Raw genomic sequence first — 23,493 nt, forward strand, 5'->3', positions numbered from 1 at the left:
TACCCAAAATTTCGAAGGGGGGGCGGACCCTAACCCTTTTTTTTCAAATAGGAACCCCTATCTTGTGATACATCATTCGAAAGGGCTTGAAAAAAGAAAACTTTTGGCGAAAACCGATTGTCGATACCTCAATTTTTAACAAAATGGCGGCCAAAAAATGGCGGAAATGCGTTTTTTGGTTATTTACCGTCGGATTCGCTTGAAACTTGGTTTCCACAGGTTTTCGAGCACGAAAAAAACAAATACGATATTGGATTTGCAAAATACCCGAGCTTTTCCAAAATGGCGGCCGAAAAATGGCGGGAAAATAAGTTTAAATCGGGATGTGTCAGATTTCCTGTGCGTTGCTCTCAGCCAGTTGAAAATCGTGTTTCCTGATTTGTCATTTCAACTACCCAGGACTCACCACGGGGAGGTGGCTACGCGTTGTTTTTTTCGTGCCCGAAAACCTGTGGAAACCAAGTTTCAAGCGAATACGTCGGTAAATAATCAAAAAACGCATTTCCGCCATTTTTTGGCCGCCATTTTGTTAAAAATTGAGGTATCGACAATCGGTTTGCGCCAAAAGTTTTCTTTTTTTAAGCCCTTTTGAATGATGTATCACAAGATAGGGGTTCCCATTTGAAAAAAAAAAGTTAGGGTCCGCCCCCCCCAGGGGGGGCGCCCCCATCCATCTCTACGGCGAAAAAGGGAGCTGTTTTTATTTCATCAAAGATTATATTCAACACCTCTCCTTTGATGATCTGTAGAATTGTATTTAAAGTCGTCTTACTCAGAAAGGTAACAAATTTACCTCTCCCTCTATTTTTCACGTCTGGATTTTCATCGTGAGTGGCTTTACTGATTTCGATACATTTATGTAGATGGCCCTGTAAATTTGCATCAAACTTACTGACTAAAATTAGAAGTACGAGAAAGTTTCCATGGTTGGCAGTTGGATCATCTAGCCTAAATACACTTTCTGCCCTCCCTCGGAAAGGTAGGGCCTGCTTCCCACAAATTCTACCAGTTCGATAATTGTCGACAGGACCTGTCTTCTTCTTGCGACCTGTAAATTTTTTACTTCAAGTTGTTTTTGAAGTAACAACTTATCAATAGAGCAACTGTTTTTCCGTGCAAGAAAAACTGCAATGGAATTAGTATGATGGCGAGATTTTTCATGTTCCTTTAATGCCTGACTTGTGCGCCTAAATTTATCATACCCCTCACAAGAAGCTGAGCACTCCTCGCTAAAAGCTAAACATATGGAACAATATAGCTTTTTATTCCTCTCATTGTACGATATCCAGCTTCTCCTAATGGTTTCATTACCGTCGAGGTGGGAAAAATAAATGCTCTGCTCGAAAGGTAACTTCTGTTTAGACGACGAATCATCCGGCTGAAAAGGATGTCGACCAAAAAATACATCAAGATCCTGCAAGGATGGTTTCTTAAAAAAATCGAAGGAATCCTCTTCTGTACATGTAATGTGCGTAACAACTGATGGTTCTTTGACCCGCGGTCCAGTTTCAGTCTCTAAGCTTTTGGATTCTTTTCGCGTTACGTTCAACTCCGAGGGTTGTGGGTTTTCTTCCGATATTTCGGGGCACGCGTCGGATTCTTCTCGCGTTTTGTTTGGGTGATTTGGGTCTTCCCTGGATGACTCAGGACACATTGAACTCATTGAAGGTCCAGATGAATGCTCTAAAGGTTCAACTGGTTCTTTTGAAGAGATGAAAAATTGAGCTATTCTGGAACAAGAGGCGGCTGCATCTTTCAATTTGCGGACCTTATTTTCAGCCCTACGCTGGAAACCTGATTTCCGTTTCGGAGCAGCACTCTTATTTGCTCCATTCGTCTCCATAATTCAACTCCTGAAAAAATATAAGTGGGCCTCAAGCAGAGTTCTTGCCCAAGTTGTTGGCCGACTTCGAGAGTGAGACAGGAGATTCTTGCATTTAATTAAGTCCAAAAACGAGGAATGAAAATGAATGGTCTTCTGTCGTACTTTAAAAGTCGGGCAACTTATTTGGCGAGAACTCTATTTAAGAAGGATCCAAAGATCAAATGGACGTACATCTATCAAACAGAACTATGTGCATGATGACATAAGCCCTCTTAAGTACGCGTGTATTCTTATGGGTCTCAGGGCTCATGGTTTAATGCACATAGTTCCGTTTGATAGAAATACGTCAAAATACTCAGTGAAGCTTTCTGTAAATTACGTAAGGTACTTAATTGGGCGAGGGGAAGGTATTGAGCGATACCTTACGCGTGCCGCATGAAATGGGAAGGGGAAAGATACAGCGAGATGCGAGATGAGAAGAAAGAGATGAGAGTAATAACGTAGAGGATGACATGGTGCTGTACTGCTGTGCTAAGGAAAAACGCCGCACGAGCCTTCAGACATTGCCAAATTTCCTTCGATGAAATACAAAATTCCTGGAAAACTTGTAAATATTTTTCTCCAAATTCTTTTCAGAATTTCATTCACAATTTAATGTATAGTATCTGAACATTTCAGGGGAAAATATTCATAAATGTCCTCAAAATTTAACATTTGACTATGGGAGATTTGGCAACTCTCGAATGCTCGTACGGCGTTTGTCCTTAGCACGGCAGTGTAAGAAGAAAATCGGACTCATGGCAACTCAGGGTGGCGGAGAAATGGGAGGGGAAAAGGCTACGCGCGGTCATCAGCTGAGTGCTGAGTTGAGCGTAGTGATGGAATGAGGCGACGAAGTGACAGAATAACTGAGGATATCGGAGGTTCTGAACCGTAGAAGCTAGTTCATTTTCATTCTAATAAATATCGACGGTGAAACTAACTACCTCATACACTACTACAACCCGCCTTTAAATGAGCAGATATCGACGGTGTAAGTCGGCAATCACATAACTCGGTTTGCGACGTCGCAGACTTCCTGTCATACCTTATTTTTTAAACGGAAAACTACTCAACGGCAATTTTTTAAAACTTCCGTGATTTTTCTTCTCTGTGCGAAGAAAACTCTGCATAAACTTCAAGGAATGATGTCAATTTGTTCTCTTTTAAAAAAACAACATAGAGGCGGAGATTTTCAGACACCGCAAACGAGTTATGTGATTGCCGACTTACACCGTCGATATACTAAAAGATCTAAGTGAGTTAGCAAAGATAGAAGAAATGAGGTAGGTAATCGTGTTAAATCAAATCAAGTAGTACGCATCTGCCACCATAACCAATTAGGTATCCTCATTCATTCTATCAGAGTCCCACGATTCCACAAAATCCGACACAATGACAGACAAAAACAACATTGTTTTGATTTCCAATTCAAGTATTTCAATTAATTTCCTACCTAAATCAAATCAAGTCATGAATCCACGATGATCTAATTCTTTTGAGAAAACTTCAATCAATCCAAACAAGAAAGGAGATAACTTCTTCCAGCAAGTGAGGTGCTTTGTGCTTTGGGCAGTGTTCATTTTCCACCATGTGTTGTTCAAACTATAAACAAATTGCTATAGCTGAGCCAAAGCGTCAAGATTGAGGTTTCCAGATTTTTATATCGCAGAGACTGTCATGCTAGCGTTTAGCGCGCGATGTGAGTCACGAAGAGCTTTGAGTTTTCATGAGCGGGTGGTTTGAATTCACGCATCAAGAATCATTTAATATCTTCGTCAGGAGTTGATTTTGGTAATTTTCGTTGTGCGTATCGTGTTCTACGTGAAATTTTGATTGAGAAACACGTATCAGAATGCTGAAATTCGTACCTTGTCTAGTGGTCCATCAGGTGGATTTGTGTACACTCTCTGGGGTGTTTTCATATATTGCCGTGGCGTTTGCGCAGAAACGGTTCTACCTGTACCCGGAGAACATCCAGAGAGGAGACCGGATAGGCGGCTGGTGGATCCCGATCACGTACACGACGGCCGGGCTCCTGGATTTCGAGAGCACGCGCCCCGACCTCTGGCTCAAAGCCGAGCACGGCAAAGTCCTCGCCTCCGTCAACGCCACCGCCCAGGAGTGGGTCCTCTTCAACGTCCAGCAAACAGGTATGCAACCCGCGCCACTCCCAATCTCGCCTCCATTTTCGTAGAGTCCCTTTATACCCAGAGTTAAGACAACTCACTTTTGGTTGGGCTGAAAGTGGCCTAAAAAAAAATCCAATTCTGATTGGTTCTCGCTCATGGAGGCCGAAACGAGTGCACCAAGATGGCGGTACCTCGAATGTGAACAAGAATAATGAAAATATTACCTAATTGTGGTTTATCAAGAGTAAATTTTTATTTCCATCGGTCTGAAATGAAAATAGATTAAGAAATTATTCACGAACCAATCTAATTTTCGTTTTAATTGATCAATTTGTTGATGTTGTTGTTTTTGTATGACAGACATCGCAGGATTCCTGATCCTTATCCCTCAATATCGTTCGTTTGGGTGCACTCGTTTCGGCCTCCATGGCCAGCCAAGGCCGGCTGCCAGTCAGCTGATAATTGAGTTGTCTTAACTCTGGGTATAAAGGGACTCTACATTTTCGCAGGGTGTCTACTAGTCCGGAATTTCTGGAAAGTCCGGAAAGTAATACTGATTTTTCAAGGGCGCACAGTGGATCGAGTCAATTAGAGAGGTCGGACATGAAATTTTAGACTCAAACTGCAAATTTTGATGTTTATTTCGTCACATTTTAAATTTTAAGGGGTGCCTCTGAAAGAAAATGTTACGAGAAAACCAATGGAGCCACTTTTGGATCCTCAAGTTTTGTAAAAATGGAGCTATAAGCGTTTAAAATTTCCAAATTTTGTCCGACCTCTCCTATTGACTCGGTCCACCGTGGGGCGGTCCGGAAGTACTGAAAAAGTGCGAAAACTCCCCACGAAGGTCCGGAATTCTTGTCATTTTTGTCGCAATTTGAGCGAGAAATTCAAATTTTTGAAATATTTCGAATTTCATCAAATGGAGATACTGAAAAAGCACTGCATTTTCTGTTGAGGAGGTACTGCATTTTTCTGTTGAGGAGGTATTCTGAATTTCGTGGGAATGTACGAAAAAGGTACTGTGATAGTACTGATTTTTGGTCATTCTGTTTTAGTAGACATCTGTTTCCACCGAGATCTAAGTCGGGTTAATGCAAGAAACCTCTCTCTAAATATTTTAATTTGCTTGTTATCATAATTTTGCAAATTATCGCTGTGTTTTTACCAAGTCTTCACGAAAGGACGATTGAGTCGATCTGTCAACGCAAGCGTAGCATCTGTCACCGTCGCAGTACAAAGCTCCGATTGGGTGGGGGTGGGGCATCGTGGAGTTGTTTGGGTATGGCACCGTAGACGGCTCTTAGAATAACTGGCGACCCTATTCTCATTGTGTTACTATTGAAGAAAATTACATGAACAAAGCCAGGTTGAATTGGTGTATGTAACTACCATGTGCTAACTTGCGTCACCAAACTTGATAACGCTGTTGCTACACCATTTTAACCACCCTCCAAAAATTACTACAACAAAAAGCAAACATTTGTACGTCCTCTCGCGGCACTCTATGGTGGAACGAACACATCCTGCTCTAGGAATAGGATGTCAGTTAGAACCCGTCATTTGGATATCTGGCCACGTCTGCCGGATCGGCCGCTTTGTTGCTGAAAGTCATAAATTGAACGCGGAGTTCCGTATTGCCGTCTTCTTTACGCACAGAATCTCCGTCAAAGTCAAATTCACTTTACGTCAAATTTAAATTCACTTCATGTCAATTAGTCGCAGGCAGTCAGCAATCGCCTGCAATTTGCAAGTGGCATGCGTGTTAACTCTTCAAATTGCAATTATTTCCATCAAAACTGCAAAAGTTTCATCGATGAAAAACTTCTTTGGCATGAACTCGACATGGAACGCCTTCAAATCTCATGACACTCTCCGCTTTGCAAGGCAGTTAGTTTAGTTGCCTGTCCGAACCGAACCCAACAGAGGTCAGAAATATCATCACATTTATTCGTGAGTTTGCTAGCGGGTTCCATGCATACAAGAAGATTATTTGGAAACATGTTTGTTCGAATTATAAGTATATTAACCAGTCTTTCTATGTTTTTCTTTTCCCTTGAATTTCACGTCTGTCTCGAAAAATCGTTAATAAGCTATATCGAAATGCAATCCATCGTAATTTCACTGTCCCGATTTTGCAGGAATTTACAGGGTCAACTACGATCCCGAAAATTGGCGATTGCTGATAGACTACCTGCAAAACCCTAAAACTTACACACTCATCGGTAAGTTTTCTTTGGTAGTTCGCACTATCAATAGCCATTAACTATTTAAACGACAGACCGTTAAAAACTATTCACAATTGATCCAAGATGTATTTCACTTTATTCTAACGGCATCTCGACATCATATCTTTAAATTTTAAAGTTTCCAGCATCAAGCCGCTAATTAATTTAAAAGAAAAATGGATACAAATTATCCCCTATTGTTCCACGATTCATTTCGCTTTATTTTAATGGCAACTCAATGTCATATTTTCCAATTTGAATTGTATACTTTCCATCGGCATAATGAACGTACCTTCACCAAATTGGGCATCCTTCAGCATATGAACGGTGTAACTAGGAGATCACGTACCTCGTGCACAATGTTTTTAGATTTCCGCACTCATTTTTAGGTAGATTTCGAAGAACTATCTACCTATTGCAGACGGTACGACCTCGTAATTTTCGGGAATTTTCGCTCAAAGAGCATCAATCCTGAAGCCCTGAGTTGAAAAATGTAGGTCGAAATAAAAGTACGATGTATATATATTTATAACTGGGATCCAACGAACCTTTGCGACCGTTCATTTCCGGAACTATCCATACGATCTAAACTAAGCATGGTTCTTCATTGCTATGAGGTCTGCATCAAGTTTTATTTTTGGTGGAAATCGGCCCAATCCAACGGGATTTCAGTAACGTCAAGGTCACTGGGGGAGGATAATTCCTGCAATTTTCAGATGTATTAGATTGAATCGCGAACTAAATTTTCTGAAAATTACAGAAAAATATCCACAATTTCTTCAGTATATTTGTCTTTTACTGAAAAAAATACGACAACCTCTTGCCAAATTTCTCCTGATAAGACATTTATTTTTGAGACTAGCTGCGCATATTTTTTCTCTAAGTCTCCAGATATTTTAGATTGAATTGCGAGCCCAATTTTCTTAAAATTGCAGCAAAACCTCCACGATTTTTCCAGTGTGTTTGTTTTTTCATATAATGGATTATGGCAACCTCTGAGGTCTCATACGGCGTTCATCCTTAGCACGGCAGTATTAGTCTGTGACCTTTTTATTTCATGAAGGACCGATTTAGTGGCTACTTCATTCGAAATTATATCCCTTGGTTCAAATTTAAACAAACACAGAATCTCGTTTCTGGATCGCTCGTCGCGCCTCATTATCAAAATCGCTCGTGTTTAATGAGTCCTAAATTGAATACCATTTTGCAAAAAGGAACCACCAGCATTGCGAAGATGCTAAGATTGTGCAACTTCATCTTTTGCAATAAAATTGCGGAAATCGTGAAAAACTATGAAATTTAGATGGTAATTTTTGTCTTAAATTTACAGTTTTTAACGAGTAAAATAGAAACTATTAATGGATAATCGGGTTTTTCCTCCAAGACAAAAGAAGTTGCACAATCCTAGCAACATTGCAATACTAGTGGTTCCTTTTTGCAAGATGCAATCCATTTGATTGATGACCGGTCACTGACTAAATTTTGATAACTTTACACAAGTAACGCATGAAGCGTTTTTAAGTTAGGTTGTTTTGCTTTGAACCGCGAGTCCGGTATCATATCGGATGACGTAGTCACTGAATCAGTCTGTAAGCCCGCTGGGGGGCGATTTTCTCCCATTGCTTTGTTTTGCGTTTGTTTTCTTTCGGGTTTGGGACAGCGCCGATCAACAGGGCTCAACTGGTCAACGACGCGATGAACCTGGCGCGCTCCGGGCTCCTGGACTACTCGATCGCCCTCAACGTGACGACCTACCTGGAACACGAGCTCGACTACAGCCCGTGGAAAGCCGCCTTCTCCAGCTTCGACTTCCTCGACATCATGCTCGCCAAGAGCGGACACTACTACGAGTACAAAGTACGTTCATCGCCCTAATCCGTAGACTTCGTTTCCTTGAGACGTTTCGTGGGATTTGTCCCGGGGAGTAATCTACTTGCGACCTTTTGAACATCTCTTTAGATGCGTTGTTAAAGTCCACAACTGCCCAACGAAAATTACCCGCTGAGCGTTGAGCTCAACGAAAGCGTTGGTAAATTCTGGTGGATTCACCCGTTTTCCAAGATGGCTGCTCAGCAAACTGCCCAACAGCTCAGGGAGGTTTTTGGCTGCTGTGGACCGCTGCCGAGTTTGCTGGATTGTTGTTATGTTATTGTTTACATCCATAACCGCCATTTTTTCGCACTTCTTCGCCACATGTTCGTCACCAGACTGACTTGCAATTGTTTGTAATCGTTTATTGCGTCAATTTCGTAATAATGTGGGTGTTAATAAGATTTTTAAATGTTAAAAATATTAAATTTCAATAAAACTTAACCTCCAAGTCCGCGGAATCCGACGGGAATTTAACAGCGACACCTCGATTTTCTCCCGTCTGTTGAGCTGACGTCGTCGTTAGATGACGTCAATCCTGCTGAGATTCGGTCATTTTTGTTGGGCAGTAAAAGTAATTTTACAACGCACCAAATGTTGCTAACTTCAGCTATACTGGAAAAAAAAACACATTGGATCTTGAGTCCAGACTCTTGAAAGCATTGACAAGAAAAAATACTCTTGATTCAATCGGATTTTTGCTTGAACCAAAACTAAATCCGCTTAAATTAAGAGGCTTGGTTCTTGATTTAAGCTAGATTCTTTTTGAATCAGGAGTACTTTTTCTCGTCGATGTTATTAAGAGTCTGCACTCTAGATCCAATGTGTTTTTTTTCTAGTGGAGCGCGAAAAGAAGAGTCGTTTCGGATAGATTATGGCTCAAAAATCGCATAGAGAACATCGAGTCGTGATGTAAGTGAGAGAGCTGGCGCCACTTTGAAGCAACTCCCAGGTCACTTTTTCGATCGAATCGCATCACGAAGCGGACCACCGTTGTTAAGAATTGCACGAAGTATTCTGCAATCTCTTTGAATAACTGATTACGTGATTACCTAAAATTTTAAACAAATGTGTAATTTGGCCATCCTAAATGCCAACCTGTGTTCTTTTTTATCACACCTGAGTGGATTTTCTGTAATACGCCGCGCCAATTTACTTACTCGAACGAACTCTGAAGTTGAGAAAATATACATGACACAGTTTCCGCATTTTCTTATCTTTTTAATAGTGCAGTGCAGAACAAATGTATTGTATTTATTCATTGGAACATGGTGTTGAAAATCACCGTTACACCAGTAATAATTGTAAGAATTCGTTAGTGGAAATACAATGCCATGGTGTTATGATTCGTTTATTGAACTATAGCTGAAGCTTTTCAATTTTCCCGATCACTATCAAGGCAATTTTAAGTGTAATGCGTCAAGCGATTGTAAAATACAAAAATATAACAAAAATAGAAAAACAGAGAGAGCAGAAATGAGAAAAGACACATAACATCGTTCGTCAACAGACGAAAACAGCAACAACCAATATAGCAAATGTAATTTTGCTGGGTGCCTAGCATCAGGATTTGAGGAAAAATCGGTCATAAAATCAGGATTTAAGAAAAGTCGCCCTTCCGATCGGATTTTTTTTATCGAGCTCTTAATTCTTGAGTTTTGCTTTCGCATACCTAATGCAGAAATTTTAATTTTTCTCCGCAACAAATCAGGATTTGGAAAAATTATGAAATCAGGATTTAGCAGTCAAAAACCAGGAAAAATCAGTATTTTCCCCAGAATGAAAAAAAACACCAGACACCCTGTTTTGTTATTGTGAGCTTCAGTAACTCATCGGAACCTTGTGGCTTTATTTGGGGATTGGTTTATATTGCGCAGGAGTATCTGTGGCACCTGATGTCTGGGCTCTACGATTCGGTCGGCTTCACAGATCCGCACGGGGACGAACTCCTGACGGTCTACAAGCGGAACGAGGTGCTCCATCACGCCTGCAACATAGGCCACAAGGATTGCATCGACAACGCCATCACCCTCTTCCAAAGCTGGAAACGGCTCGGCAGCCAGCAGATGAACCCGTAAGTTCGGTCCGAGTATCGATCCTGTCCAAGTGAAATCAACGATTGAAGTACAAAAAAAACTGTTATTTAAACTTTGACACTATAATTAATAAAGTCACGCTTCTACTACCGGGTATAGTAAAAGAAGTGATTAAATGAATTTCGTGAGTTGTATAACCTTTCAAATTACTTTTTATTCATTTTAAATTTACATTGTTAACTCCAACCAATTACAGTGAACGCACGGGTCGTAAGACGAGATGTTTGAGTTTTTTAGCCAACGTCCGTAACATTGTTAACGTTTCGACGTGTTAACGTTTTTTGTTAACGTGGCGACGTTTCAGTGGCTGATTGCCACCATCATCAGGCACAGACCCTGAAAGAAGTGAATAAAGAAGTGATAGTAGTAGTTTTTAGTAAAAAATGTTACTGAAAGCGTGAGTTTTTTTTTTAATTTGTGTCATTTTTTTTAAGACACAGCTTTAACTGATTTTCGATATCGGTCCTAATCTACAAACCAGTTGTTATCCGAGTAATGACGAGGGGATAGGGCCTGATTAGGATAGTTGACCGACGAAAGCGCTTTCAAAATGCATCCCACCGGAAAATATCTTTGAATTTTGGTGCTTGATTCTGCACTGGAAAAAAAAAACCACATCGGATTTAGAGTCCAGACTCTTGAAAACATTAACAAGAAGAAGGAATCTTGATTCAATCAGATTTAAGCTTTAATCTAAAGGAAATCCACTCGAACTAAAAGGCTTTGTTCTTGATTTAAGCTTTAATCTGATTGAATCAAGAGTATTTTTTCTTGTCGATGTTTTTAAGAGTCTGGACTCTAGATCCAATGTGTTTTTTTTCCAGTGAGGCACTGGACCCCAGGGCATATCTTTTTCCACGCACTCAGCATTTTCGCACTACGTTCCTCAACGTTTCCAAACTTTCGCCTCATAATTTATCATCGTCTATGCTCATGTTATCCTCAAGTGCACAACCGATCAGTGATTTTTCTAACATGTAAGCTTTTTGCCTTGACCCATAGGACGAAAACAGAACACTGTTCTTTGGGTCCTTCCGGAATTGCGGAGTTGTTGCAATAATCGCGGTACAGGCTCATTTTCAATAAGTTCTATAACCAGCTCCGCAATCAATTTTGGACGATACTAAATTCCTCCTTTGCCATCGCTCTTTTCGATGATGATACTCCCATGTGTATCTCAGATACCTACTTTTAAGGATATTCTTTCTTATGAAGGAAATGGATGGTTTTTTCAGAATCTCGGCTAATCTTCGTGGAGTCGTTTACTGCAACGCAATCAAAGTCGGAGGAGAATCAGATTGGCAGTTTTTATGGGAAAAGTGAGTTCTTTTAGCCAATACAACTTTGGCCTTTTTTAAGACCCTTAAGTTCTTCCGTGAACTGGAAGCTTAAAGCTGGTTCAAGCTTTACATCAAGGATACTCACTTTTTGTACTTCGGACTCCTTACTTGTTTGTCAAACATAAGTGCAAATGCCACTAAGTGAGGTCCTCTAGATTTTAGTGACCTAAGTGCTTATCATATCTTCAACACGAAGGTTTTACATTCTGATAATAATTTTTACGGATTTTACTCATTTGATCGTCCTCCATGTTTCTACTCAGATTGAGTCTCACCATGAGTGGCTTAGAAGGGATGGTTAAGTTTTATAAAACAATGATACTTCCGTCTCGCACGTTAAATTCTTTATATGGACTGGAAGTCAGCCTTCCACTTTCACCTCATCATATGATCTCAATATTTCAACATCATATTTAACTTAAGTTATTTCGGAAGCAAGAAAAGCGGAAGAACTTGAATCATACTCTTAAATACATTTTATATTCAAAACTAAATTCGTATTATATTCCCTTTATTTCCCTTAAATTTTTTATGTAACTTGATATTTAGCCATCCGCGTAGATAGTAGACATCTTGTTGATCTCCTGCTTTTCAAATAACTCTTTTAATTCTTTTAGATACCTAAAAAGCAATGTTGGATCAGAGAAAGACCTCATTCTAGCAGCTTTGGGTTGTTCTCGGGAGCCCTGGATTCTAAGCAGGTCAGTAATTGCATTAAAGTACGTAAAATCTGTCCATTTTATCATCATCGTGTCAAGGGACAATTGATTGAAAATTTCACAATGCGTGTATATCTGCATGTGGTTAAAAAAAAGAGGAATAACCGAATATTGCTAGAATGCACGTTCAGACATTCTACCTCGCAACAAAAAACTGTGCTAGGGGTCGACCGGGGAACATAGGGGGAGGGTCGAGAGGTGGGTAACGGGAGGGGGGGGGGCTGGTAGGGGGTCTGGTTTACGAGGATCCATCTGGCTGTTCTCTACAATACCTGAAACGGACAACACACAAGAATCAGTGATTCGCTCAAAGTCATAACTCAAATCGACCGTACACGCCGCTCTGTCGGAATGAGTTGCTTCCTATCCACATGGGAGGAGGAGGAATGATAAGAATACCAAAAGGAAAGGTTAAAGAATCTTGGACAACGCGGACTTGAGCCGAGCCCAACTTCAGATCTGGGTGCCAAAATCACCGAAAGAAAACGAGGGAAGGCCCTCGGACTACGCGGACGTTCGCACTTGCCAAAATTAACGACGAATATAACGACGGTTTATTCCTATAATAAACATTGCTCCTTTATATGTATAAAAAAATTACCTATTTTCAAAAGCCTTCTTTGCACAGAATGCTATAACGGCAGTTGGCACCACCATTTCCTCATTTGAGAAGGACGACTTTGTGCTTTCATATTCGAGGATAGATCTACAAAACTCGAGAACCTCTTGCCAAGAATTAACTTCTTACTGTAAGATTTTAACACCAACGAGATGTCTTTCAGGAGATCGCCATCTTCGTAATAGTCACTGACCACTATTAGTTCCTTTAGGCACATTATTATTGCTGCATTAGCCATTCTGTATTAATCTTAATACAACTATACACTTATAGAAGACATAGAAATAATGATTAAACTGAGAGGGAGTAATAAATTACTGAGTGCAAAGAAAAGATCAACGTACAAAAGGGATTTCTTGGGCAAAACACTGAAGCCTGTAAGTTACATAACTGAGGTCTGAAACTGATCGGGATTTTTCAAAATCCACCCGCTTGACTTACGTATCAGGGAAATCTCAACCCCCCTTTCCTTATCTCAAGATTTTATAGTGAGCGGCAATCCGCGACAAAAAAATTACACTTGAAAAACATTACTACTTACAAGCTAAGTACATAAATTAAGAATGAGCACATGCCATGAAACCAGCAGGAAAAAAGAAAAAGAAAAATGAGAACGAACACATCAATTATTAGGAACATTGTAAATACACATGACTTGCCTTCAGGTACTCTAATCACGGACATGGACCAATGCCGCGAAATTTTCCTCAAAGAGGATTGGTTGTGGGGGCCCGATAACGGAATATTGGAGCTCCGCGGTTTGGAAGCGCTGGGCTGCCAAGTGACATCACTAGATAGGCCTGCTGCCAAGTAGCACGAGGAATCTCTCTATTTCATTCACCCCTGCCTCGGGCGCCGGGCTACCGAAACCCACGGAATGGCAACCTGACCAGTTGTTTTCCTGGATTTTGGAGTCCTGGCGGATGTGACATGTGTTAGGGGACTTTGGCGAGCTAACCGTGGGAAATGACGCCTAGTCAGCAGGCCTGGGGACCCACTTGCAAAACGACACGGACAAAGTCTGTGAAATTTTCCTCACAGAGGATTGTTTGTGGGGGCCCCACGCGTCTCAAGTGGCGGGAATCTGACTCACCAAGCCAATTTAAACTGAAGACAGAATTCAGAAATCCAGTCAATAGTCAAATACCGGGGCAAAACGCAACGTGGAAGGGGGAACTGATTATGGGTAGCGTTCTCCGTGGAATATTCACATCGAATATTCTCAGGGATTTTTCTCTGAGGCACGTGAAAATTCTTTTCCTCCAGACTGAGCTTTCGTCGATGGGCTCGTTTGGGCGTAATCCTCTGAATGAACGATATGCGAATAATGCCACATAAACGCCACAGTCGTAACCATTCGATTGTTAGGGGTGATTTCTACGAATAATTTTAAAATGTTGAAATTTATCGGTGTAACCTTTACTGATTGCACAGCTCTCAAGGGAATTAAAGACTAATCGACAGGCCGTTTCGGGGCGATTTCCAAGAATAATTTTAAAATGTTGAAATTTATTATCGTATCCTTTACTGATTGCACAGCTCTCAAGGAATTTAAGACTAATCGACAGGCCGTTTTGCTTGCCTCGCCGAGGCTGGTTTTATGGTAGCACTCATCTGCGTTTTTGTCGACGTAGATTATTGTCCAGTGCTTTCTCTAACAGATTAGGAACAGGTACTTCGTTTTTCCATTAATGGGTGTATGTTGCCTCCACAATGGCAGCCCGATGCATGGCTTCGCCGAAGTCAATAGGGGCCAGATTAAGCTAGGGATGGCCGCTAACTCTTCCTCCATCTTCCCAACCGCTACCTCTTCCTCACGGACTCGTCGATTGCGTCACTGCTTAGGAAGTTCTGATCATTTAAGGAATCAGATTCCTCTATCTTGGGTTGAATATTCACCGGTCTTGGCCTCGAGTAAATGCTTCGTACCACTTCGGCTTTAGAATCGTTTGATCCTTTATTCACACGAAATGGTTTGAAATGGTTTGATCTAGTCTCGAGATCGGCGTGTGTTTCGTGCCTTTTTGAAACTGGATGGGATAGTCATTTTGGTCCTGAAATCAAAATAACGAAAGAGGCTATAGAAAGAAGTTATGTTCCTTTCAGGAATCGCATCCCTCCCTCCCCGAAACATTTTAACGGAACACTCAGATTTGTCAGTGATGAGGAATAACTGGATGAACATGATCTGGTGTTACCATACAAACATAACAAAACAACGTAACTAACATAACGTAACACAAACAAACATAGACTTTAATCACTTAAAGATTTTAAATCATAAAAAAAACAATGGATAGAATTCACTCACAATCCGAGAACATGAATAAAACTTAAGGAAAGTTTGCAAACTGCACAGCGAAACTCAATAATAAGCGCGAGGCTCTCAGGAGCTACCGAAGTTTAACACTGATTTCTGATTCATTTGCATGTTGTTGTGGTGCTTATCATCAGGATGAATACAAATCTGCAAATACCCCTGACGGATATCACATGAAATCGCTACCGCACACAATCGGAAATTTGTTAATACCGTCCAGATGTTGGTCTGTGACTTTGGCCCGGGGTACAAAACTTCATTCAGCGAGGCTGAAGCAACTGCCACTGTAGTCCTGAGGTGCCCTCAGGCAATTCGTCTGCCCCACTAATGTTGAGGAGCTGCCCATTCTCTGGAGTATCGGGCCGGTTGGCTGCGTTTTGTGGCGGAGCATCACTTGGGGACATAACTCTAACTGACCATTTACAAGAAGAGAAGCCTCATAACACCCTGCGGCAAAGTAATCACGTTCTCGCCTAGTAAGGGCTAGCCGCTGCATGAACCTCCACATTCCCTCTGAATTAATAGGGCCTGGTAGTGTGTTAGGCAAATTGAAAGCCCCACGTGAGATGATGGTGAACCGAATCTCTGGCCAGGTAACAGTCATGGCGGCTATTGAGGGTACTCCAGCGGGCGCTATACGACGGCCAGCATTTGCTAGATATTGCACATATTTGAAATCATTAGGATCGAAGTCAGTCATCATACCGTTGTGTGTTTAAAGACACATAAAGCGACAAAGCCCTCGCCATATTGGGGGAAGTGATCCACGGATTTAAGGCAGCTCCAGCGGTGCGATCATTAGGAATACCGTCGGGTTGAACGGCCTTCAGCTGCTCTGAGGTGATATCCCCAGTTACGTTGGCACGAAGGTGAATGACGCGAAATGGTATGCTAAGACGAAGTCGGCGCTCGTAACCTCCAATGGTCATGTGTACTCTATTACATCGCATCAGCCCTCCTTGAGAAGACCGGCGTTTGGGAAACGATTGAAAATCAACACCATGGAGATTTGGATCATAGAGGATTCGGGCATCTCCACGCGCAACTAATCCGTGTGACTCGTCGAAGAGTGGGTTCGAAGAATAAACTCTGGATGAGTCATCAAAGCACATAGGTGGAACGATGTGAGACGAAACAATTGAGCCAGTACCCGGCAAAGGCGGGTTCTTGCCACGAAAAGGTGTAAAACTCATCTTACGCAGTGATTGCACTCAAGAATTCAAATGTCTTATTTTAACAGCACGCAGGACCTGGCAGAGGGTACGCACTCGCTCTGCACGGGTAAAAAAGGATAACTAAGAAGGTTAGACGAACAAAACAAACAAACGAACAAAATTATTACTTCTACATTTATTACATTTATTACTTTACCTTTTTACATTTATTACTTTATACAATTTCAAAATTTTCAAATTTTTAATGATATTCAATCTGTATACATTTTTTAAGGGGGAGAAAGTAAAAACTTTACAACACTGTATAGTTTTTAGTTGCCAAGTGATTTCTCCCTGCTGTTCTGTGTATGCTGTTAATATATAAAAAGTTATTGCGACCAGTTTGGTTTCCTCCGGTATTTGAGATTATTTATTTACTGATGAGTTTAGCTATTGAAAATAGCTCCAGGCACATTACAATTGAGTGGAGAAGAGAGAAGGGTGGGGTATTTCTGGTGTAGAAAGAGAAGACCATAAACGCACACAACAAATCAATTAAAATATTACATAATTCATAAAGGGAATCAAAGAAATATAAAGCGGGAAAAGAGCCAAGAGACAAAATTCCCCTGAGTAATGGAAAGGGTACCGTTAATGGTGACATGAATGAATACAAATTGTCACTCAATAGGGTGCCCCTAAGCATGTTGTGGCCCCTAAAAGTGTTGTCGCCCTGAACATCTAGTCACCCCCTAAGCATCTTGGCGCCGTAAGAATTTGTCGCCCCCAAGCATCTTTGCCTCGCAGCATGCTGATTCATTCTCTCTCGTCTTGTTTTCCTCAAATTCTAAAGCAATAGTGATCTGGTTCACCGGATTTGACGTTTAATGCGAATTCGTGATGTTTTAGGTATTTAGAATGGTCCATGAACGAAACTTCAGGCGTGAGGAAGCAAGACGCCTCGCGCGTTTTCGGAGCGGTGGCCAGCACCCCTATCGGTCAACCCTTGGCCTTCAATTTCGTCCGGAACCAATGGTCTCGCATCGTCGAATAGTAAGTCCTTATTTCTCGCCGTATCTTAATTACACCTCGTAACGGATCGAGAACTTTCACTTTCGCAACCATAAAATATTACACCACTGTAACGGATAAAGAACTTGCCCTTCCGCAAATAGAAATCTAAAGTGATTTACTCTTACAAATAAATGATGTGGATTCTATGATCCACCAGAAGGTTTAGAACATTCGGAAAATAGAGAATTTGCAGGTGTCAAAATGTAAATTTCATGTTTTAAATGAAACTGCTGTAATAATTAAGCACGAGAACATCCTTGGTTTCTGAATTGAACAATTCTCGGAAGATTTATGACAGAAGAATTTAATCTGCTTAAGTACATTTGCTTAAATGGAAAATGCTGCTGGGTGACGTCGCAAGGCGGTGCATTTCTTTATTTTTTCAAAATTCAACACTTCAGCAGTAATATTCTGTAATATTTAATTTTCACGCAGTACTTCTCTCTTAAATATCAACGCTTTCGCATACCAGTTTCGTAAATATTAAATCCATTCGCTCTAAATGTTACAAGATATCAACATCCTTGTCATAAGTTTTCGTAAATATCAGTGCGTTAAGTGCTCAGTCTTCGGAAGGAAACCTTTTTTTTTTAAATTATTCAAACTGTGTATGTGTAATTTTACATTCTCGGAAGTCAAAAAAGTCATATCTCATGTTTCGTGCCATCCAACTTTTCTACTGAAGCGTTAAAGTCTCTGAGTCAGCCGAAAACAGTTCTTGCTCTCCTTGATTTTGTGGATATGTTACCTTATCCACTTGGCAGTCGATACACTTGTGTTTTTTATACCTATCTTCCCTACTCAATTTCACTATTCAACTTTTCCATTAAAGCCTTTCTTTCGGCTCTCGAACCGCGAATCGCACGCTTTGGGTGGCTCTTTATTGGAATATTGTCTGTCGCATGATAAGTCTAAGTTCTTATAAACGCGTAAGATTTTAAAATGTTTTGTAATCTAATTCCTGTACATTTTGCAACATGGAACTCTTATTTATTCCCCATTGTAGAAACAATCGCTGAAAAAATTAGGATCTTGGATCTTGAGTCCCGACTCCTAATATAATTGACAAGAAATAATAATCTTGATTCAATCCGACTTTTCCTTGAATCGGGGAGCCGATCCCTTGGTCTAGGCGAATTTACTTTTGAATCAAGCAAACGGTCCGATTGAATCTTGAGTAGTTTGTCTTGTCAATGTTTTTATTAAGAGTCTGGACTCTAAATCCAAGCGACTTTTTTCCAGTGATACATCTACTATTAGTTATACCTTATTCAGGTATGGTTCCTTGGTGCACAATGCAGTCTCTGCCATCTGTTTTATCGAGAAATATGCGTAAATAATTTGAGATTACCAAACACCACGAATACAACAGTAGAAACGGCCTCGACTTAACTCTAGCCAGTTTCTCGCGTTTTGGGCTGTATTATGATGCCAATGAAACTGATGCCTGTTCTAGTTTGGGATCGCAGTCGTCTATGCTCAGCGGGATCATAAAATCAAGCGTCACCGGAATGAACACGGAGTACGAAGCTCGTGATGTGAGTAGAATTCAAAATGCTTCATGGTATAGAAGGAGCCTACAGCCTAAATCATTTAATTTATCTTTCAATTCTTATTTTTAAAACTATACAGAGTTATTCAAAAGTCACGCACCACTGGCCATAATTTAGTTCTGTTATGGTATCAACTTATGATACGCGAGACAATGGGTGTGGAGAAGGACATCGTGCACGATATCAGGTCCAAGCAGTTGGTCTGGTATGGACACGTGCGAAGGATGGCAGATGATCGGTTGCCCAAGCAGGTCTTCGATTGGGTTCCTCCCGGAAGGCGACGGCGTGGACGTCCTGTCAAAGGTTGGCGACAAGGGGTGGAGGAGGAGATCAGAAGGTGCCAATTGCCTGATGATCTCTGGGAGGATAGGGGGCAATGGCGATTGGGCGGCGCTATAATAGCGGCTTTGTGTATGTATGGTATCGTCTTGCGGTTTAAGACGCTTTTCTCAAATTCGTTGGGGAACTTTTTGGATACTTTCCAGTTTTTGGTCCCTTGGGCGGAAGGGGGTGGGGGGCAACTCAACAATTTCAAATGGCCACCCCCTCATGGCCAATAGGGTATGCGATACTTTGGAATAACTCTGTATGTAATTTTGGCATTACCATTGCTCAGTCTTAAACAATTCTTGAAATTCCGAAATTTGATCATCGTAAGTAAATTTCTTTATTTGATCCAAGCGCGTCGAGGCTAAAATTTTGTTCGGCTTTCAAACGACTTGTTGACATGCCTTTCTTCAATATTTTCGGGCGTAATCATGCCTGTAGCAACTTACGACGCAAGAGCGGAGAGACTCAGAGATCTCTTATTTAGTGACAATAAGTTGACTTAATGACCAAAATTACCCTGCCGCGGCTTCCAAACGGATTGGAGACATGCCATTCGCTGAAGACTTTCTTCATCATTTTAGGCGAAATTATGTCTCTAGCAACTTACGACGCAAGAGCGAAGAGACTCCGAAATAACCAAATTTGAGCTAACACTAGTATTCCAAGATCTCTGATTTAGTGACACTAAGTTGACTAACTGATTAAAATTACCCTCCCGGCCTGATTGTCCAGCCACGGCTTTCAAACGACTTGGAGACATGCCTTTCGCTGAAGACTCTCTTCATTATTTTAGGCGATATTATGTCTGTAGCAACTTATGACGCAAGAGCGAAGAGACTCAGAAAGAACAAAATTTTAGCTTACACTAATAGTCTGAGATGCCTTATTTAGTGACAATAAGTTGACTTACTGACTAAAATTACCCTCCCGGCCTGATTGCCCTGCCGCGGCTTTCAAACGGATTGGAGACATGCCTTTCGCTAAAGACTTTCTTCACTATTTTTAGGCGAAAGTTTGTCTCTAGCAACTTACGACGCAAGAGCGAAAAGACTCAGAAATAACCGAATTTGAGCTAACACTAATAGTCTGAGATCTCTTATTTAGTGTCATTAAGTTGATTTAATGACTAAAATTTCCCTCCCGGCCTGCAGATTGCTCTGCCGCGGCTTCAAACGGCTTGGAGACATGCCTTTCGCCGAAGACTTTCTTCATTATTTTCGGGCGAAATGATGTCTCCAGCAACTTACGACGCAAGAGCGGAGAGACTCAGAAATAACCAAATTTGAGCTAACACTAATAGTCCAAGATCTCTGATTTAGTGACATAAAGATTACTAACCGATTAAAATTACCCTACCGGCCTGATTGTCCAGCCGTAAAAGCTCTAAATCTTAAATTTCGATCGATTTCAGCTGCAAAATTTCGTGGCCAAGCATCACAAAGAGATGGGGGCGGCCTACAGAGCAGCGTTCCAGGCACTCGAAAAAACGCGAGCCAATATGAAGTGGATGAAGCAGAACTACAAGCAAATCGTCCAGTGGTTGAAGTCGGCCTTGGTGCAAATCAGGAGTCGGAAGAAGGCCCCGACCTCTTTAGCTCTCCACGCCGGATTGCAGTTGTAGTGTCGACCAGCCATCTACTTTTCCTAAACTGTATTCACGATGTTGTCCAGACCCATGTGACATCTCTTTGTCGTGCAGTAATTTTTCATTCACTGGGGAAAAAAAAACACATTGGATCTAGAGTGCAGACTCCTAAAAACATCGGCTAGAAAAAGTACTCTTGATTCCATCAGATTTAAGCTTAAATCAAGAACCAAGCCTCTTAATTTGAGCGGATTTTCTTTTGATTTAAGCTCAATTCTGCTTGAATCAAGAGTCCATTTTCTTGTCAATGTTTTCAAGAGTCTGGACTCTAGATCCAATGTGTTTTATTTCCAGTGTTCCTGAATATTGAGGGATTCGAAAAAGGCTTCTCCATCGTGTGGTCTGTAATTCATTAAGCGAATTTGGTTATTCACCCAGACTGAGTCCACCAAGTCTTCCTACCATGACATGAGCATGCGTTTGAGGCTTCTCAATGACGCAAGAACAAGATACCACGACCCAAATAGACACATCGTATCCCCTCATACCCACCATGTGATTTTGTCTGTTAGAATGCCAGATTCCGCAATAGAATGGGACAGTCGCGTTGGTTCAGAATCATGTTTTGATCGTTGATTTTTGCAGATTTACTGAAAATACGAATATCTGTCCAAACATCTAAGTATCTTTGTTCTCTATTATCCATACTGTTCAGACAGATCTTTTGACCCACAGAAGTTTTTCAATAGCAGATCCTCCGGGTTTTTGGGTTCCGACCCATTCGTGTGTTCAGGGATGAATTTAATTTGGTGAAAAATTTTAAAACTTGAAACCATTCACTCGCATAAATCGTAAAATTTCAAAATTCGGACGCATTCTGGAGGTGCCTGACCTCCATCCTCAGCGCGATAACTTTTCATCCCATGAATTTAATTTACTTTACCAAGAGTGTAGGTCGCAAAAAACTACGTTTTTACGATGAAATGTCAATAGCTGGAACAAGTACCCTGCAACTGCGGGGAGGAGCTCGACGCTAGTCAGTTGACTTGCTGTTCTTTCTCTTCAAAATGGAAAGGACTTTGTAGGGACTGATAAAAACCAACGAGTCTATTTTCAAGTAAAAGATGATCAATTGGATACAGAGTCTATTCGAGGGAAAAGCAACAGGTCACAATGCAATGAAAAACAAAGGCTTAAAAAAAACGCTATTTTGTCACTGAAATCGGAACATTGTGTATAGCAGAACCGAAAAAACCCAACAAGTAATGTGTGATTACGATATCTCAATGTCCCGTCAGTGTAATACATGTTACAATGAAATCGGAACAATATGTATAGTAGAACCGAAAAAAACCCAACAAGTAATGTGTGATTACGATATCTCAATGTCCCATCAGTGTAATACATGTTACAATGAATCCTCATCTGATGAAATTGTTCGATGCATCAGCCGGGTTACATTTTGCATGAGAAACTTTTACGATTGTAAAGTTGCAAGCATAGTTCTACTTTTTCAAACAAAAAATGAACTAAAAGGAGTTAAGTTTATTAAAGTTTCAGGATAGTTTCTCGTTAAATAAAACACCTTATCATTTATGGTAGGAAATTTTCTCTTTTAGCGTTTTTTTTATCGGTCAAATCTGAAAAAGATGCAGGAAATTTGCATCCCTTTAATCCGACGTCAGTCGCTGGTCGCAAATCGTAAGCTTTGTTAATTTTACTACGACGTGATTGAAGATACTTCGTAATCAAGTTACAAGAGTTTTTTTCTCTTTGCTTCTTTTCTCGATACTGTGCAATAGATTTTCGCTTAACCTGTGTGCATAAGGTAGTTTGAATTTTACCTACAAATGATTGTAAACTACCGTTTCAATTTTTCTACAATTGGATTTGTATCCTTCTCAAATGTTCCTATAAGACATCCTGTCCCTTACTTCGTTTTTTGCTCATTCACCTCATTATAATACCTCAATTTTTTTTTTGACGAATCCAATGAACTCATTTGATTTTTGTTGCGTAATTGACCCTCAAGTTTGAGATCATTATGAATATTCGTAGCTGTAATTACAAAGCTTTTTTGGTTATTGGGTATTCGTCTATGTTACCACCCGAATTCTCTAATAATAGTTTTCCTTAATATATTTCTTTTTTGACTGAGGTTTTACTTGGCACGGCGAGTATCACGCCGCAAGGATGTCCCCAAAACTTCTCTGAACTTTTTGTTGTTATGTGTAGATATTGTCAATATTGTTTTCAATAAATTCAAACTTTGTAGCTGAACCTTGTACCGATTTCTTGCTTCAGAACTCTCCATAAAATGGTCACGAGAATTAAGACTCCAGCTGAAACAGTGCGCTTCAAGGCCACCCGAACTGAAATTTCAGGTCACTTATGAGTAAAGCTCCAAGTATATGCCTTAATCAGCTACTGAACAAGTTAACTCAAGTTCTTATTGTCTTTATCTCCTGGTAATTTGGAGTTAATAGATGGGTAATTATCCCGGTGCAGACGTTTGTCTTTATGTACCTATGTTACCCTGTGTTTATTCTCCATGAATTTTTCTTGTTGTTCTGTTTAATTTCTGAAGTGAACCTACATTTACTACAATTA

General features: G+C 40.7%; 1 protein-coding gene across 1 annotated transcript in view; it reads left to right on the forward strand.

Annotated features, from left to right (window-relative positions):
- The window catches only part of superdeath (Suppressor of ER stress-induced death), a 46,912-nt gene extending 23,749 nt beyond the window's left edge, over positions 1–23,163 (forward strand). Inside the window, exons 8-16 of the mRNA XM_072304766.1 lie at positions 3,813–4,017; positions 6,138–6,221; positions 7,885–8,081; positions 9,971–10,167; positions 11,425–11,508; positions 12,147–12,230; positions 17,251–17,394; positions 18,872–18,953; positions 20,710–23,163. Of these exons, the coding sequence (XP_072160867.1) occupies positions 3,813–4,017; positions 6,138–6,221; positions 7,885–8,081; positions 9,971–10,167; positions 11,425–11,508; positions 12,147–12,230; positions 17,251–17,394; positions 18,872–18,953; positions 20,710–20,919 (1,287 nt within the window). The 3' untranslated portion in view covers positions 20,920–23,163. The remainder of the gene's footprint in view (positions 1–3,812; positions 4,018–6,137; positions 6,222–7,884; positions 8,082–9,970; positions 10,168–11,424; positions 11,509–12,146; positions 12,231–17,250; positions 17,395–18,871; positions 18,954–20,709) is intronic.
- Positions 23,164–23,493: the final 330 nt, after the last annotated feature.

Source organism: Bemisia tabaci, chromosome 9 (genome assembly GCF_918797505.1).
Source record: "Bemisia tabaci chromosome 9, PGI_BMITA_v3".
NCBI classification, from domain to species: Eukaryota; Metazoa; Arthropoda; class Insecta; order Hemiptera; family Aleyrodidae; genus Bemisia; species Bemisia tabaci.